This window comes from Athene cunicularia, assembly GCF_003259725.1.
Source record: "Athene cunicularia isolate RWA chromosome 5 unlocalized genomic scaffold, athCun1 chr5_part1, whole genome shotgun sequence".
In the NCBI taxonomy this organism is placed as follows: domain Eukaryota; kingdom Metazoa; phylum Chordata; class Aves; order Strigiformes; family Strigidae; genus Athene; species Athene cunicularia.
This window is the reverse complement of record NW_020799101.1, coordinates 18,079,582-18,093,286: the sequence shown is the minus strand read 5'-3', so window position 1 is coordinate 18,093,286 and position 13,705 is coordinate 18,079,582. Positions and strand designations below refer to the sequence as shown.

Sequence of the window (13,705 nt, the reverse complement as noted above, 5' to 3'; positions counted from 1 at the left end):
TATAATTTAAAGTTGCTTACAAGTGGAGTATCAAAATCAACGTTATTCAGCCCAAATCATCCCCAGTCAATAATACAGATGCACATTTTGTGAGCATAATTCCACCCTGAACTAAATAATTTCCAGGTCTCAACCTAAACCATATGGAGCCATTTCAGAGAAGTTCTGAGACAGGCAGATGCCTTACATCTCCGGGAGATGCAACGGTGCACGCTGAGGCTGCCAGCATACATTTGAAATGACTGTAAACCAGCAGCTATTTCAAGCATTTTCTAATAGCATTCTACCTGCCTTTTTAAATACATATAGATTATACACTAGTTTATGTATATTTACATTGTTCATAAATACAATTGGCATCCACAAGACTACATCTCCCCCCTCCCTTCTTTTAATTGCCTTTTTTCCAGCAGTCCACAGGGTTTCATTTCAGCTTTGATTAGTTTTATTAATTTCAATATAAAAACCCCACAAGATTTACATGCTCCAATGAATGTGATTGCAACTAGAACAATATTAAATTGAGATATAAGCTCACCACCTATGAAAATATAGTAAGTTATGCCTCCCTCACATGAATAACAGACTTTAAATTGTGGCTATGGTTGAAGGCAGGTGTTACAAGCTCTTCCACAGCTTTTGCTGTATCTGCAATATGCCCACGTGCCCTGTCTCCTTTCTGGACTGAACTACATTCTTCTAGACATCAAGAAGAGAAAGCAGTAGCAGATGGGGAACACACACGTGGACACATTATCTTGAAAAATTTGAGTTGTTGGTAACTTCTCTTCTTTGAATGTTTGCCTGGTTTTACGCTTATGCTGCAGGTGAGACCAAGCAGTAACCCATCTGGTCTCCTGCTTTCACAACTTACCTGGAATGGGTCTTGATATCTTGAGGGCAGGGAACTGCAGTACTACCCTAGCATAGACAGCATTGCTGCAGGATGCCTCTGCAGCTGTACAATGGTTGATAAAGGTAAGGCTGAACTCCTGTGGCCACTCTACAGATGCTAGGAGACATCATTTAGCAAGGCAACCAATGTAACTTGTGCTGGGTACAGGTATCTAATTCCCTCATGGAGCCACAGCAGCAATATGAGAACAGACTCTTATCAGTTACTTCATTAAATAGTTTCTGAAATTTGCAGAGATGTAAAAACACAGCCAAAACTGATTTGAACAGTTTCATCCTTGGTATGTGAAAAGGATTGGGCCTACTTGACACTTGATTCCGTGAGAACATGATGTCTCACTTGGGTGGACTATAAGAGATGGATGAACAGTCTGATCTTGTTTACCAAGTAGGTGTGTTACAGACAGGTACATTTTAGAAGCAATTTATCATTAGATACACCAGTTTTCAGATCCTTTCCCCCTCATGACACAGAAGATCTGTTTTTCAGTGATGTGCACTGTTACCTGAATGCAGCTGCCCTCTGTTTACAGTGGAAGAAAATCTGCAAATATTCCAGATTACAGGGTGTGTTCCATGGGGGACCAGGTATCTATATACTTTTGTCTGGTATCCCCAGCAAACCCAGGCTCAAAGCTAGGAAGTGTACATCAGAGCAACCAGCATCGAGTCTTTCAAGCACTGAAGCAATATAGGGGCCTGTACTGATGATTCAAGCACAATTCTGTCTTGCCTGTACAATACTTAAGGGTATACCCTGTAAACCATACTTAAGGATACCGTTAAAATGCAATTAAGAATGACTGAGCCATGTTTAATACAATATACATGCAGCTCTCTTAGGATGTGGACAAATGGTATTAAAACTAAGAATAAAACCGCCCCATCAGACCAGAGAAAGCTCTAGAATACAACACCTTCATAACATAATTTTTTCCACCTCTTAACTCATACTCACTTTTTTTTTTTTTTACATCTATCACTTCTCACAATCCCAGTATTTCCTTTTCTTCCTGAAATATTTCACGATTTCCATGAATACAAAAGTGAAAGTCACTGGGCAAAAGCACACCCACCACTGTCCCCAACTCACCTACTTCCAACTTCCATGAATATATCCTCTAAATGTAGACCCATCCTGTCAGGTCACAAACATTAGATAATTGGGAAGACAATTAACCATCTAACAGAAGTTAGATGGCATTAAAAGATGTGCAGCTTAATATTTTGCCAGTCCTTTGAAGCTTCATAAAAATATAAAAAGTTCAAAAATATTCCTACTTCCATTATTATTTTGACTGGACCCAGTCACTCAAGGATAGCATTTCTTCTGTTAAATGTAATGCTTCAAGTTCTGAAAAGTCCAAAATCCCACAAGTATTATGAAAATATCCAAAAGTTTAGAAGACTGCAGCATCAAACATCACAAAATCAAGCACCCAGTAGCTGAATGAACATGAAAAACATTAACCAAAAAAAAAATAAAAATCTTCCTTCGACCAACTCAGAAGAATGACTTCCTGAGATACAGCCTGGAGTACATGAAGACGACTATATGGATAAATTTTGTGAGCTTTATGCTCATGGAAAGTTTGACAGATTGGGAAGGATTTAAATTCAGGCTAATTAGGAAAACCTGCAAAATTACAGATTTCCTTATCACGATGCCTGCTCTGACACCAAAGTTGCAAAAATCAGGTTTCAGACAGGTTGTTGAGACAGCATGGGAACTCTCATAATGCAGCAGCAGATTTTATCTCATCTTGTAGTTACCAAGCGCTCAACTCTTGCCCTCTCTGAAAAATTTATTGCTAAGAACTGCTCTGTCACAGGCATTTCAAACACACTGTAAAATCTCAATCTTGGAAAGTTATTTCAAATGAACTATTTGAGGAAAACATACCTAATTATTTTTCCATAATGTACTCTCTTACTTAAATCTAAAACTACTAATATGTATTAATAAAGTCCAAGCACAAAAGCTTTGACTTTTTTAGTTAGTATAGAATCTGCCATGCAACGCACAATTTTCAGGAACAAAGTGCTAATCTACACTTGGGTGTGATCACGTATGATCCAGCCCAGATTTTCACTTCTCTTATTTCTATTTGTATGTGATACATTAATATATAACATCACAATTGTTGCAACACTGGTGCTTTGAATATCCAAAAGGAAATCAACTCTTGAAAATATATGTAAGAAAGGGTTTCTTGTTTGCAAAGGAACTGAATAAACTCCCCTTCACAGGAAGCACTGCTGTGCAATCAAAGCCATCTTCTGTAAAAGCAGTAATGAAGCAGGATATAACATTTAGTTTCAAATTAATATTATTTAGATTTTTGGAAAAAGGGGAAAGAATGTAGTCATTGAGTTAAACCCAAAGTTTAATCGCTGTTTTTCAATTGAGTATTAGAATAAATTTCAAAAGATGGTATCCTTATAAAGAGTTTATTCTACAACCATCTTTGATTTACTAAAACTGGTATTCCAAAGGGAATCAGAGGTTTTAAAAAAATACCACTAATGCCATTTTCCTTCAGCTTTAATTATATCTTTTTTTTTTTTTTTGTAAGTCAAATGAGTCAATATATTGGTATTCCTAAATCATCCATCTTGCATTTTGATGAGTTAGTCTACCATCATCATTCTGAGTTACGAAATTTCAGTCTCTTTGGAATACTAATTTTGTATTTATAGGTTTCATTTTTTTTATTCCATCCTATTTCCCTGAATTTTTTCTTGACAGTTGCTGAAGTAAAATTTAATATAAAATATTTAGTCACAAAATAATATTGCTTTTATGCACATTGTGGTAAGATTTTTTTTTTCCAATAAAAACTATACCATCTTCCATAAAATCCTAAACATATTAAGAACTGTGATGCAGAACAAAATTACACAGGGTGAAACAGGTACCAGCACAACAATGAGATTATATTACATCAAAAAATTTTAATGGTCCCAAATATATACTCAACAACTAAGCATACACTCAGGGGGGCAAAAAAAATTATGACACAAAAGTGACCACATCTAGAATTCCACTCAATCTTTAATCAAGAAGGGACAAACAAATCCCCCACCTCCAAAAAAAATTCTGCAGTTTAAAGGGCAAAGGGAACAGATTAAAAAAAAAAAAAAAAAAAAAAAAAAAAAAAGGAAACTTTATATTCGGCCCTCCCCCGTAGAGGTTTTTAAAACCTGTTGTAGCTTGACTAAAATGTTCAGAATGTACAATTTCAAAGGCAGGTCTCTTTTATACAAAGAAACTGCTGGCATTCTTAACTAGTGAAGAATTATGGCAAAACCCGCCGTTTCTTCAGAAGTCTCATACATGGTCCAAGAAAGCATATTCTGATTGTAGCAACTGACCAGCCAATCCAGAGTTCTACTTACAAAACTCCTGCCCTGTTGGCTTTTTTTTGTTGTTTTTGTTTTTCTTTGTTTTTTTTTTTCTTTTCCATTTCCTTCCCTGAGAAAAGGGCAACATGTGGTCCAAGCTGGAGAGCTCAAAGGCATAAGTCTTTCCCCTAAATGAAATATTTCTTCTTCTGCTCCTTTGAATTGGCACTTGATTGGCAGAAATCCATTTGTATAGGTTGATCTGTGTCACACAGTAATTCACAGAAGATTGCTGCTTTGCTGTGGGTTTGTTTTGTTTTTGGAAAAAAATCCTTCCCCCAACTGGTAATGTTCTTCAGCAGTTGCCATTATGATGACTCAAGCTTTGCTTTCTTTGACAAAGGTAAAGTTTCCTCTTTATCTTCTTCTTCATCATCCTCTTCATCATCATCTGGATAATCTACAAGCCCAACGAGACCTCCCTACAAAGACAGAAACAATTACTATAGTTAAGAAAATGTTTGCACATTGATACTTCACATTGTATTGGAAAGTGATGTATGCACAGATTATGGCCATTCGTGAAGTTTTGAATAAAATGAAGCAAAACAAAAATAAATCCTTCATTATGAAGGAAAATGACATTGTCTGAAAAATGTTTAAATGAATAAATCAAAAATGGGGTTTTACCTATCCAACTAGATCGAAATATTTCCAATTGAAATTTAAGAAAATCCCAAAAATCTACTTAGTATTGCTAAGTGTCACTGCAGCTCTATCCATAAAGATGTAATTTTTTTTTTTTTTTTACCAGGCATAGCTGACTGCAGCAATGAGCAATCTGGAAGCACTTCAGAAAGAAATACAGAATATCCTTCAATTTGAATTTTTGAACTACAATACTTTTAGAACACAGCCTGTCTTCACAAAAGCTAGTTTAAATATGTAATAACTTGAAGAATTTTTTGTATAATATAATGGAATGAGGTGTACAGGTTACAAAATTTAAACAACTTGGCAGGTGAAAATTAAAGCTTATCTAGTGATATTAAAAACTCCCTTTTATTGCAAATAACCACAGTTTTAAAGATTAGGTAGTTCTGGACCCATTTAGAAGTGGTATGAACTTCTAAAACTTCCTCTAACCATAGTGCTTTACAATTTCTAAAGCTTAACCAGCATTTGACTACAATGGGAGTTACTGATACACAAAGACTGTATTACTTATTCAGGTGTCTAACGACAGACATCCAAAATAGAAAATTCCAGCCAACTGTATACCAAAATACAACTCGACAGACAATTACACACATTTTGTACAGTCACATACAACATAACACTGAGGATACTACACATAAAATAACAGGATCAGATAATTAATGAAAAACTCAATTTCAACACTGTTTCTAGTTTGCGGCTCTGCCACATTTATAAACAGTATACATTTTACTGAAAGGAGGTAGCTTATGCCTGAGTCCATGAATGGTTTTTCAGTGCACTGCATATTCAGTGTAACCTGAACGTTTTTCTTATGCCACCATGACTTGAAGTTTTGGAGCCAATAGTGTCTGCCATATGCTCCGTATGTAAAGACTCAATTTCAGATTCAAAGAATTGTACTGTCTGTGAGAGAACAAGCCTCCAGCAGAAATACAGAATAGACTGAACTAAATTACAAGCCAATTCCATCCCTTTTAAAAAGTGCTTGATTAACTACTGTATTTTTTTCATAAATGAAATAAATCTGTTTCCCCTTCCTCCACAGAAGGATTTACAGGAAGTGTCCCCTATTTCTTCCATCAGCCAAACTCTTTCCATTCAGGTGTTTTCAACAGAACGTAATCCAAACACAAACTCATAAGACATGTTCAACTATAAGAAAGAAAAAACCTAAAACCCATTTGCCTTTACTAGAAGTTAAGTGAACAAGCAGTATGGTGGCATTAAAAATAAGGATGAATCAGAGTTATTCCAAGGCTACCTGAGATACATACCTGACCTTTCAGAAAAACACTTGTTATGAAAGTAAATTCTCATTATCCAAGCTATTCTGTACCAAATACATTATCTGTCCCCCAGTGCTGGGAAAAAACAGTCACTCTATTTCCCTAACAAGGTTTAAATAGAGTTTTAGCCAAAAATCTGGTAAAATCCAACAGCATCCTAAGATGTATTTTAAAATGCTGGTTTGGGATATTCACTGCAAGTTATACGGACTCTTTTAAATAGGCTTTCTTTTTCTACTTCAGTATGTTCCAACTCAAAACTATATGTTACTTCAAAGGGTAAAAGAGTCATGCTAGGATATTAAAAATTGTTTACATTTTGGCTTACAGCTAACCACCTCTCCATAATACAATTTATTTGTGTCATATGTGCCAGTTACATCATTCTAAACAATATTAAAAATGATAATAGTAGAAATTCTCAATGAGCGTGGTGGGACATTGTGGAGTCTGGCAAAATTTGGTAATGTTTCTGAAGTAATTCTGTATTTCTACCTAGCAAATATCCCCATTCGATTTAACAAATGTAAAGTGTTATCTGTACTTCACAGTAAAGAACACTGCAAACAGCAGCTAGTTGTACATTTCACACTTTTAAGTCTGGGCATTAAAAAGTTTTTATTTCTTCTTTTTATATACATGTCAAATCTCCTTAAAAATGCTAAAGGCGAGACAAAAAGTACACACAAACCAGACAGTCCACTACTCTCTGCTTAACATGTCAGAATTCACTCAAACTTGAGAGGGATGCTAAAGCAAATTTCCTAGTCTGTAACAAAGAAGTCAACCTATGTCCATTCAAAATTACCTTAGTTGTAATAGCTGCCATCTGAGATGTGCTTTTAGAAACTGATCCTGGAGAACCAGGGGACCCTGGGGATCCAGGAGACCCTGGGGATCCAGGCAGATTGCTTGCAGATGACTGGTTGGTAAGGTTAGATTTTGTACCACTGGAAAAGGAAAGCTTGAAACTTGGGCTCTGACGACCGGAAAGGTTAGTTTTCAGAAGAACTTCCTTTTCTTCACTTTCTTTTACTGGAGTGAAAAAGAATAAAAACAACAAAAAAGCAAAAGTAAAGCAATATTATTGAGCTAAACATTTAATTACGAAATCACTGTGTGAGAAAAGGCTGAACACTTTATGTAAAACTTGGTAAAGTGAGTCATCATAAACTTTTTTTTTTGTTTTTCATACTACTATACCACTAACCAGCTGTTGTCATTGGCCAGGAATGAACACTCTTAATCTACCACTGACATCACCTGCACATTTACATTGAAAATTTTTAATTACAAACCTGAACAAAACACAGGAAAACTTGACTTTCAGCTAAGATTGTCACTGAAATACTTTAAGATATCAACAGCTATATTTTGTGTCATTCCACTTGTAAAGACAACAAAACTTGTTTTGAAAGGGTGGTCCACCAACTTGGTGTCACAATTTCAAAACCTAAGAACTTCAGAATAAATACATGCAAATCCTTCATTACAGTAGGACTAAAGAATACAAGTTATGGCTTCTTGCATGAGCCATATGGCATTCTTTTTCCCATCACTTACATTTTTTTCTTTCCATGAATTTACTGATAGGGTCCATAATATCTTCATCATTTTTAGTTTTGTCAGAAGGGGGCACCACTGCCTCTCCATCTTCCATATCATCTTCATCAGTATTAAACCACATCTCCTCCTCATCCTCCAGGGTTCTTGCATCCCTTCTGTACCTATGGTTTCTCAAAATGGAGCGCATGCTGCAGAACAGGAAGTTTTAAAACTTTCGATTCAAAAACCAACTCATATTAATAATAAAATTACTTGGCATTTACAGTGACAGCTTACAGATACAACTACTATTGAGCAATAAAAATACCAGCAAATCATTCTGTAATGTGAATCTTTGCATTTTCAATGCAAATCTCATTAAAAACTTTTCTTTATAAAGAAACAAATAAAGTACCACTCTGCTAATAGCACAGACTACTCTGTCCAAAACTGTATAGCTTACAAACAGCACTATTGAAAGTAATTTTAATGAAGGTCACACTAAATGCATTCAGGCTTGGTTTAACTGTTTGCACTGGTAAACACGAAGTTGTAAAATAAAGACTGTAGAAACTGCAGACTTTTTTTCTGAAAATACTTTGTAACTTGTCAATATTTGGGGTACTATGTGTTAAGATAAAAAGACCCCAAACCAACCCGAAATCTAACTTAAATATGACTCCAGTTAAAAATAGATACATTAAGAAGCAGCTCTTTCTGCCACATCCACCTGCCACATTTTTTGGTCACTATCAGCTTTTTCCATTCTTCAGAGCCTTGGATACAAAGTGCTACTTTCCCCTCCCTATTTGATCTATTATTAGAGTGGGTCTATCTCAGCTCCACCTTCCTTTTTTCTCAAAGAAGCAGTATTATGGCCTTGGAGAAGAGGGGCAGTGATGTGCATGCTCTCCTCTTAAAAGCAGGGGGAGGAAGTGGAAGAGAGGTTGAACACACTCTCTTCATTGCTAAATGTTGATTCTAATGATCAATTTCCAACAAAAATATGAAACACTTGACAAACATTCTGTAGTTCAAAATATAAGTCTGAAATTTAATGTTTTTCATAAAGTCTCTGTTATTGGAATAAAAATATTAATATTGTAATACAATCTAGGTTTATTCTGTTTACAGAAAAGGTCTTGCATTACTGACAGCAGGATAAAGTCAGAAGGGAAAAAGACAGGAAATTACAAGGTATTAAATAAGAATGCTAAATATACTCTTAAAAATAAATCTAATTCTGAATAATTTGGTTGCCAACACTACCATCCGGATCTATACATACTGCATCATTTTACACTGCACCTGAACTCAAGTTCTGCTAATAGTGCAAAACTATTACTTGGCACTCTTCTGAATGCTTTTGTGGTCCATGTCAAAAAAAATTTTGGCCTCCTGGGCTTGTGCAGCCACTATATAAGATGTAGGAAGAGGGTAAAAACTGGGCTGGTTGAGCTACAAACCTCTTGAACCTGTAATTTTCTGTTGAATAAACTCTTGCAGCACAACTACACAGTCAGTTAGCTCAACTTAAGTCACAAAAAGACTAATGTTTTACTTCTTACACTGGATAGAAATTACTGAAGGAAGTGACTGGGTGTTTTTTCCAACACGTGCATTTATATAAGAATTGTAGGCTTGAATTTCACAGCTGTTTAAGTGACAAAGTTAGTTGACACAAGCCAAAACAATATCTCACCTGTAAAACATTAGTACTCAAAACTTCAGATCCCACACATGCTCTTGAAAGTGGTTCAAACATTTTAAAACAAATTGACAATCATACTCTCAATCGTTCAAATCTCAAATTTAAATATTGGTTAGAAAATCTTGTGGTAGGAAATAAAATAACTTAATAGTCTGAAATGTCAAGATGTCCTAGTATGACTAATCGGGATTAATTTTTAATGTGTTTTCAAACTAATTCAAAGACAACAGAAGAAGTCTTGCTAACAACTCTCAAGAGTAACACATCTGTTCAAACAAGCAGTGAATTTTGTTTAATGAAGCTACACATAAAAGTAATATAATGTACCAAAAATAAATGGGAGTAAAAAGTCCTAAACCTCCTGTTTTTATATACTGTAACGTTTTAACCTTGGGTAACTGTACTAAGGAAGGGAACTTTGCTCTGGCAAACAGAAGGACTGATTCAAGTGTTACATCAGATTTTTTTTTACTCCATCAGCAAATCTAACAGTGACAAAAAGCATCATCTGAGATATATCCTTCTTCATATATTCCATTTCTCTGACATTTTGGTAGAGCTTATCTAAATACATACTCCCACAACTAACTAAAAGGAAATCTGATGTGAATTTCTTAAGGAAAAATCCACAGAATGGTAATTCACAACTGAACAATCTTTCAAATCAAACAGTGGGAATCTGTTATTTAAGCTAATGAACTTCAGATACTTCATAGGCTTCCAGCCTCATTACAATAGTGTACATAACTTTAGGATATGACAACTTAGCATTATTACTGAAGGTTCAGCAACTAATGTTAGCTGGAAGCTGATCAAGAGTTTGAAACAAGAGATCTGGAAATCACACTTTCAAATCAGGTAAATTCATTGATACCTGAGATGCAAGCAGGAGTCTAAATTATTTACATTTCCCACTATCACAGAACAACCTAATATTCATTCCCAAACCAGAATTAAATCACTAATATACTAATAAGAGCATCTAGTGCATTTTACCTGTCAAGTTTTGGATTATCTTGTCTTTCCCTTTGCTGCTCAAATCGTAGTTTCAGTCCTTTGAACGTCTGCACATAATCTACATCTTCCAGTGCCTTCCAGTAATTTTCAATTACATGAGCTGTTAACGATTTTATATCTTCCTATAGGAATAAATGAACATAAACTTATAAAAAAACAACTTTCATGCAAATTAATTTATTTAATACAATACAATATAAAAAGTTACTGAAATGAGAGATTATTTTTAAACATTCCATATGAAGCATGTCCTGGTTTCAGCTGGGATAGAGCTAATTTTTTTCCTATCTTCTTACTCTTAGTAGCTAGAATAGTGCTGTGCTTCGTATTCAGTATGGGATTTGATACAAGAAGAATGTTGATAATGTACTGATGGTTTCAGTTGTTGCTAAGAAATCAAAAACTTTTAAACTCCTCATGTCCTGCCTATGCACAGGTGGTCAAGAACCAGGGCGAGGGGGCATGGCCAGAGCAACAGACCCAAACTGGCCAACGGAATATTCCATATCATGCAGCGTCATGCTCAGTATATACAGGAGTGGTGGCTGGGAAGCTCTCTCTTGCTTCCAGGGTTGTGGTTTCAGGTTCTCTCTGGGCTTACTAGCTGGGAACGGGCTGCCTATTGGTCAGCAGGTGGTGAGCAATCATACTGTGCGTTATTTGTTTTTATTTTCTACTATTACTGTTATTATCTTTTTTTTTTTTAATCTCAACCTCCAAGTCTCCTTACCCTTATCTCTCCAATTCTATCCCCCATCCCCAGCATGGTGGAGGGTGGGCAAGAGGCTGCATGGTGTTTGGCTGCTGGCTGGTTTAAGCCATGACAAAGCATCATATTAATTAGTTTATGCAAAAATTAGTATTATGCATGCAAGTGTAGTTAAAAATCTAGAGCTTCAAATATTTGATTAGTGAAACAGGCATAACAGCAGCAATTTTCTAGCAGTATCTTTTTCAAAACACAATGAACAGAAACTTAAAACCCTGACAGAAAATTATATCAAAACCAATTCTAAAAGGTCTTTCCCACTCTAACTTATAAATATTTTTATATTGCTAGATTAACTAATACCTGTTGTAATCGGTAAATTTAAAAATATCTTTATGAGATACAGACTAAGCATTCATATTGTTACTCTCCTTGGTGCAAATAAACTACTTATGTAAGAGTAATTATTCAATGCATTTGTTTAGGATGAAAACAAGGAAGATATTTTTCATCGGAAACTAACATCAAGTTTTACCCTTGTGGGCATACAGTGCTGGTCAAGGTCCTTCACAAAAGCCTCCCAACTGTTCTGCTACTTCAGCTAGTGTTGTGGCTGCCCCAAAGCCACCCTAGACAACTGAGAGTAGCACAGGTCAGTATACTGCAGCAGGAAAACTGCTCCTGTGCACAGCCCCTGGAATACACTGCAGAACAAGCACCTAAACTACCATCTACTAAGGAGATGTAAAGCAACATAAATCTTAATACACTGATTATTTTCCCTTTTTTTTTTTTTGTTACATGCTCAAAGGTCACCTCTTATGAATGGTAATCCATCAGTAACAACAAAAGCACACTTATTTTTTTTAATTTGCTCTCTTTAAAAACAAACCTGGATTAAAAAAAAAAAAATGACAAAAGTAATTGACAGATACCAAGTATTATGGAAATGTAACCTGGGTATCTATGTGAAAGTGAAGATAAGAAAAATAAAAGATGATTTATTTCTCCATAGCATGAATTGTAGAATCAGCACCCAATCTCAGAGAGTACTGAAAGACCACAGCACAGAAGTCAGGGCCACCAATATGTATTAACTTTTTTCATAGCTTCAAAACCATTTTTAAACCAACTTTTCCAGGACTAACAGGACATCTCAGTCTTGAATTACCTTAAGTCATAACTCAGAAGAAAGAGGTCAACACAGAAGGTTTCAAGAGGCGACAAAGCCTCATTTTTTCCTCACCCACTTACTCCTTCGTAACTGTCTCCACCCTAGCTTACAGATTTACAGTCTGTACAGCATCTTGTCAGAATCTGGATGCAAACAACAGTGAAGAAACTGTACTGTGCAGACAACCAAACTGGTGTGAATATTTTAACAGACTCCCCATGGAAGGAACTTTGTAACACTCCATTAATAGAGACTGGTATCTCTTCTGTATGTGTTTCCATAGTCTGTTGAACTGACACTACAGAGCACAGGTAGATTTGATGGGTTGTAGCAGCAGTTTCAAATTACATTCCTGTCATAACAGGCCCATCCAATCTGCATGGTGAGACTTGATTAGTTCTGCTTTTGCAAATCTGGGTACTGTAAATACACTATCAGGGGAATTTAATTTTCAAGTCATGGTACTGTTTGAACGTAAGAAAGAACATGTACAAATATCTAATAGTGATATAAAAGAAAGTTCATTTAAATACAGTATCATATGGTCCCTTTATGAAAGCGTAATTTAGGGTACAAGCAAAAAGAAAAGTCGTCTTGAACTACAAGATTAAACGATACAGTAGTTATATTCAGCATATAATAGCACTCACCACTCTGATAAATTCAAACATCTCTATTATGGCCGAGTTCATCAGATTATAACGGGAACCGTTATTTAGAAATGCTTTGACCACAGGTTCAAACAAAAAACTTTTCATTATGTAACGGTTGTAGAACTCATCCTTTAGCCCAATTATCTTTCTCTTGAAACGAAGGGCACCTGAAACAGAAGTGTTGTCAAATTAATTTTTAAATGTGAAATGAAAAATTCCAGAAATTACTCAGCATTAGTGAGGGCAATTTGCAACCTTAGTCGTTATACTGCATTACATTATTAGAACCAGGTAATACATTCAGCTATTCTCTGCTTCTCAACAGTTTTGACTAAACTGCTTAAGATTCCTGATCTATTTTATCATAAATAAATACTCCATCATAACTGTACATGTGAAACCACCTCTGTTCACTGAAAAAATAATATACTAGTATTTAACTACATTACTATTAAGATAAAGATGTATTTTCAATTTTTTAAATTACTTGTGATAAAGGTAAAATATTTTCTCAGTAGAAGAACTGGGAACTTTGCTTATAATTCTTATTCAAGTGTAAGTTTGATTACATTTAATTAAGTCCTAATTGATTAGGATGCAAACTATTTTATTTTTAAATTGGTATATGAC

At 35.3% G+C, this 13,705-nt stretch overlaps 1 protein-coding gene across 1 annotated transcript in view; it reads right to left on the bottom strand.

Moving 5' to 3' along the window:
• Positions 1–3,481: 3,481 nt before the first annotated feature.
• Positions 3,482–13,705, bottom strand: part of PPP4R3A (protein phosphatase 4 regulatory subunit 3A) — a 45,173-nt gene continuing 34,949 nt past the window's right edge. Inside the window, exons 11-15 of the mRNA XM_026849530.1 lie at positions 13,073–13,242; positions 10,519–10,661; positions 7,830–8,020; positions 7,075–7,301; positions 3,482–4,742 (exon numbers count right to left, since the gene is read on the bottom strand). Coding sequence (XP_026705331.1) covers positions 4,629–4,742; positions 7,075–7,301; positions 7,830–8,020; positions 10,519–10,661; positions 13,073–13,242 — 845 coding nt within the window. The 3' untranslated portion in view covers positions 3,482–4,628. The remainder of the gene's footprint in view (positions 4,743–7,074; positions 7,302–7,829; positions 8,021–10,518; positions 10,662–13,072; positions 13,243–13,705) is intronic.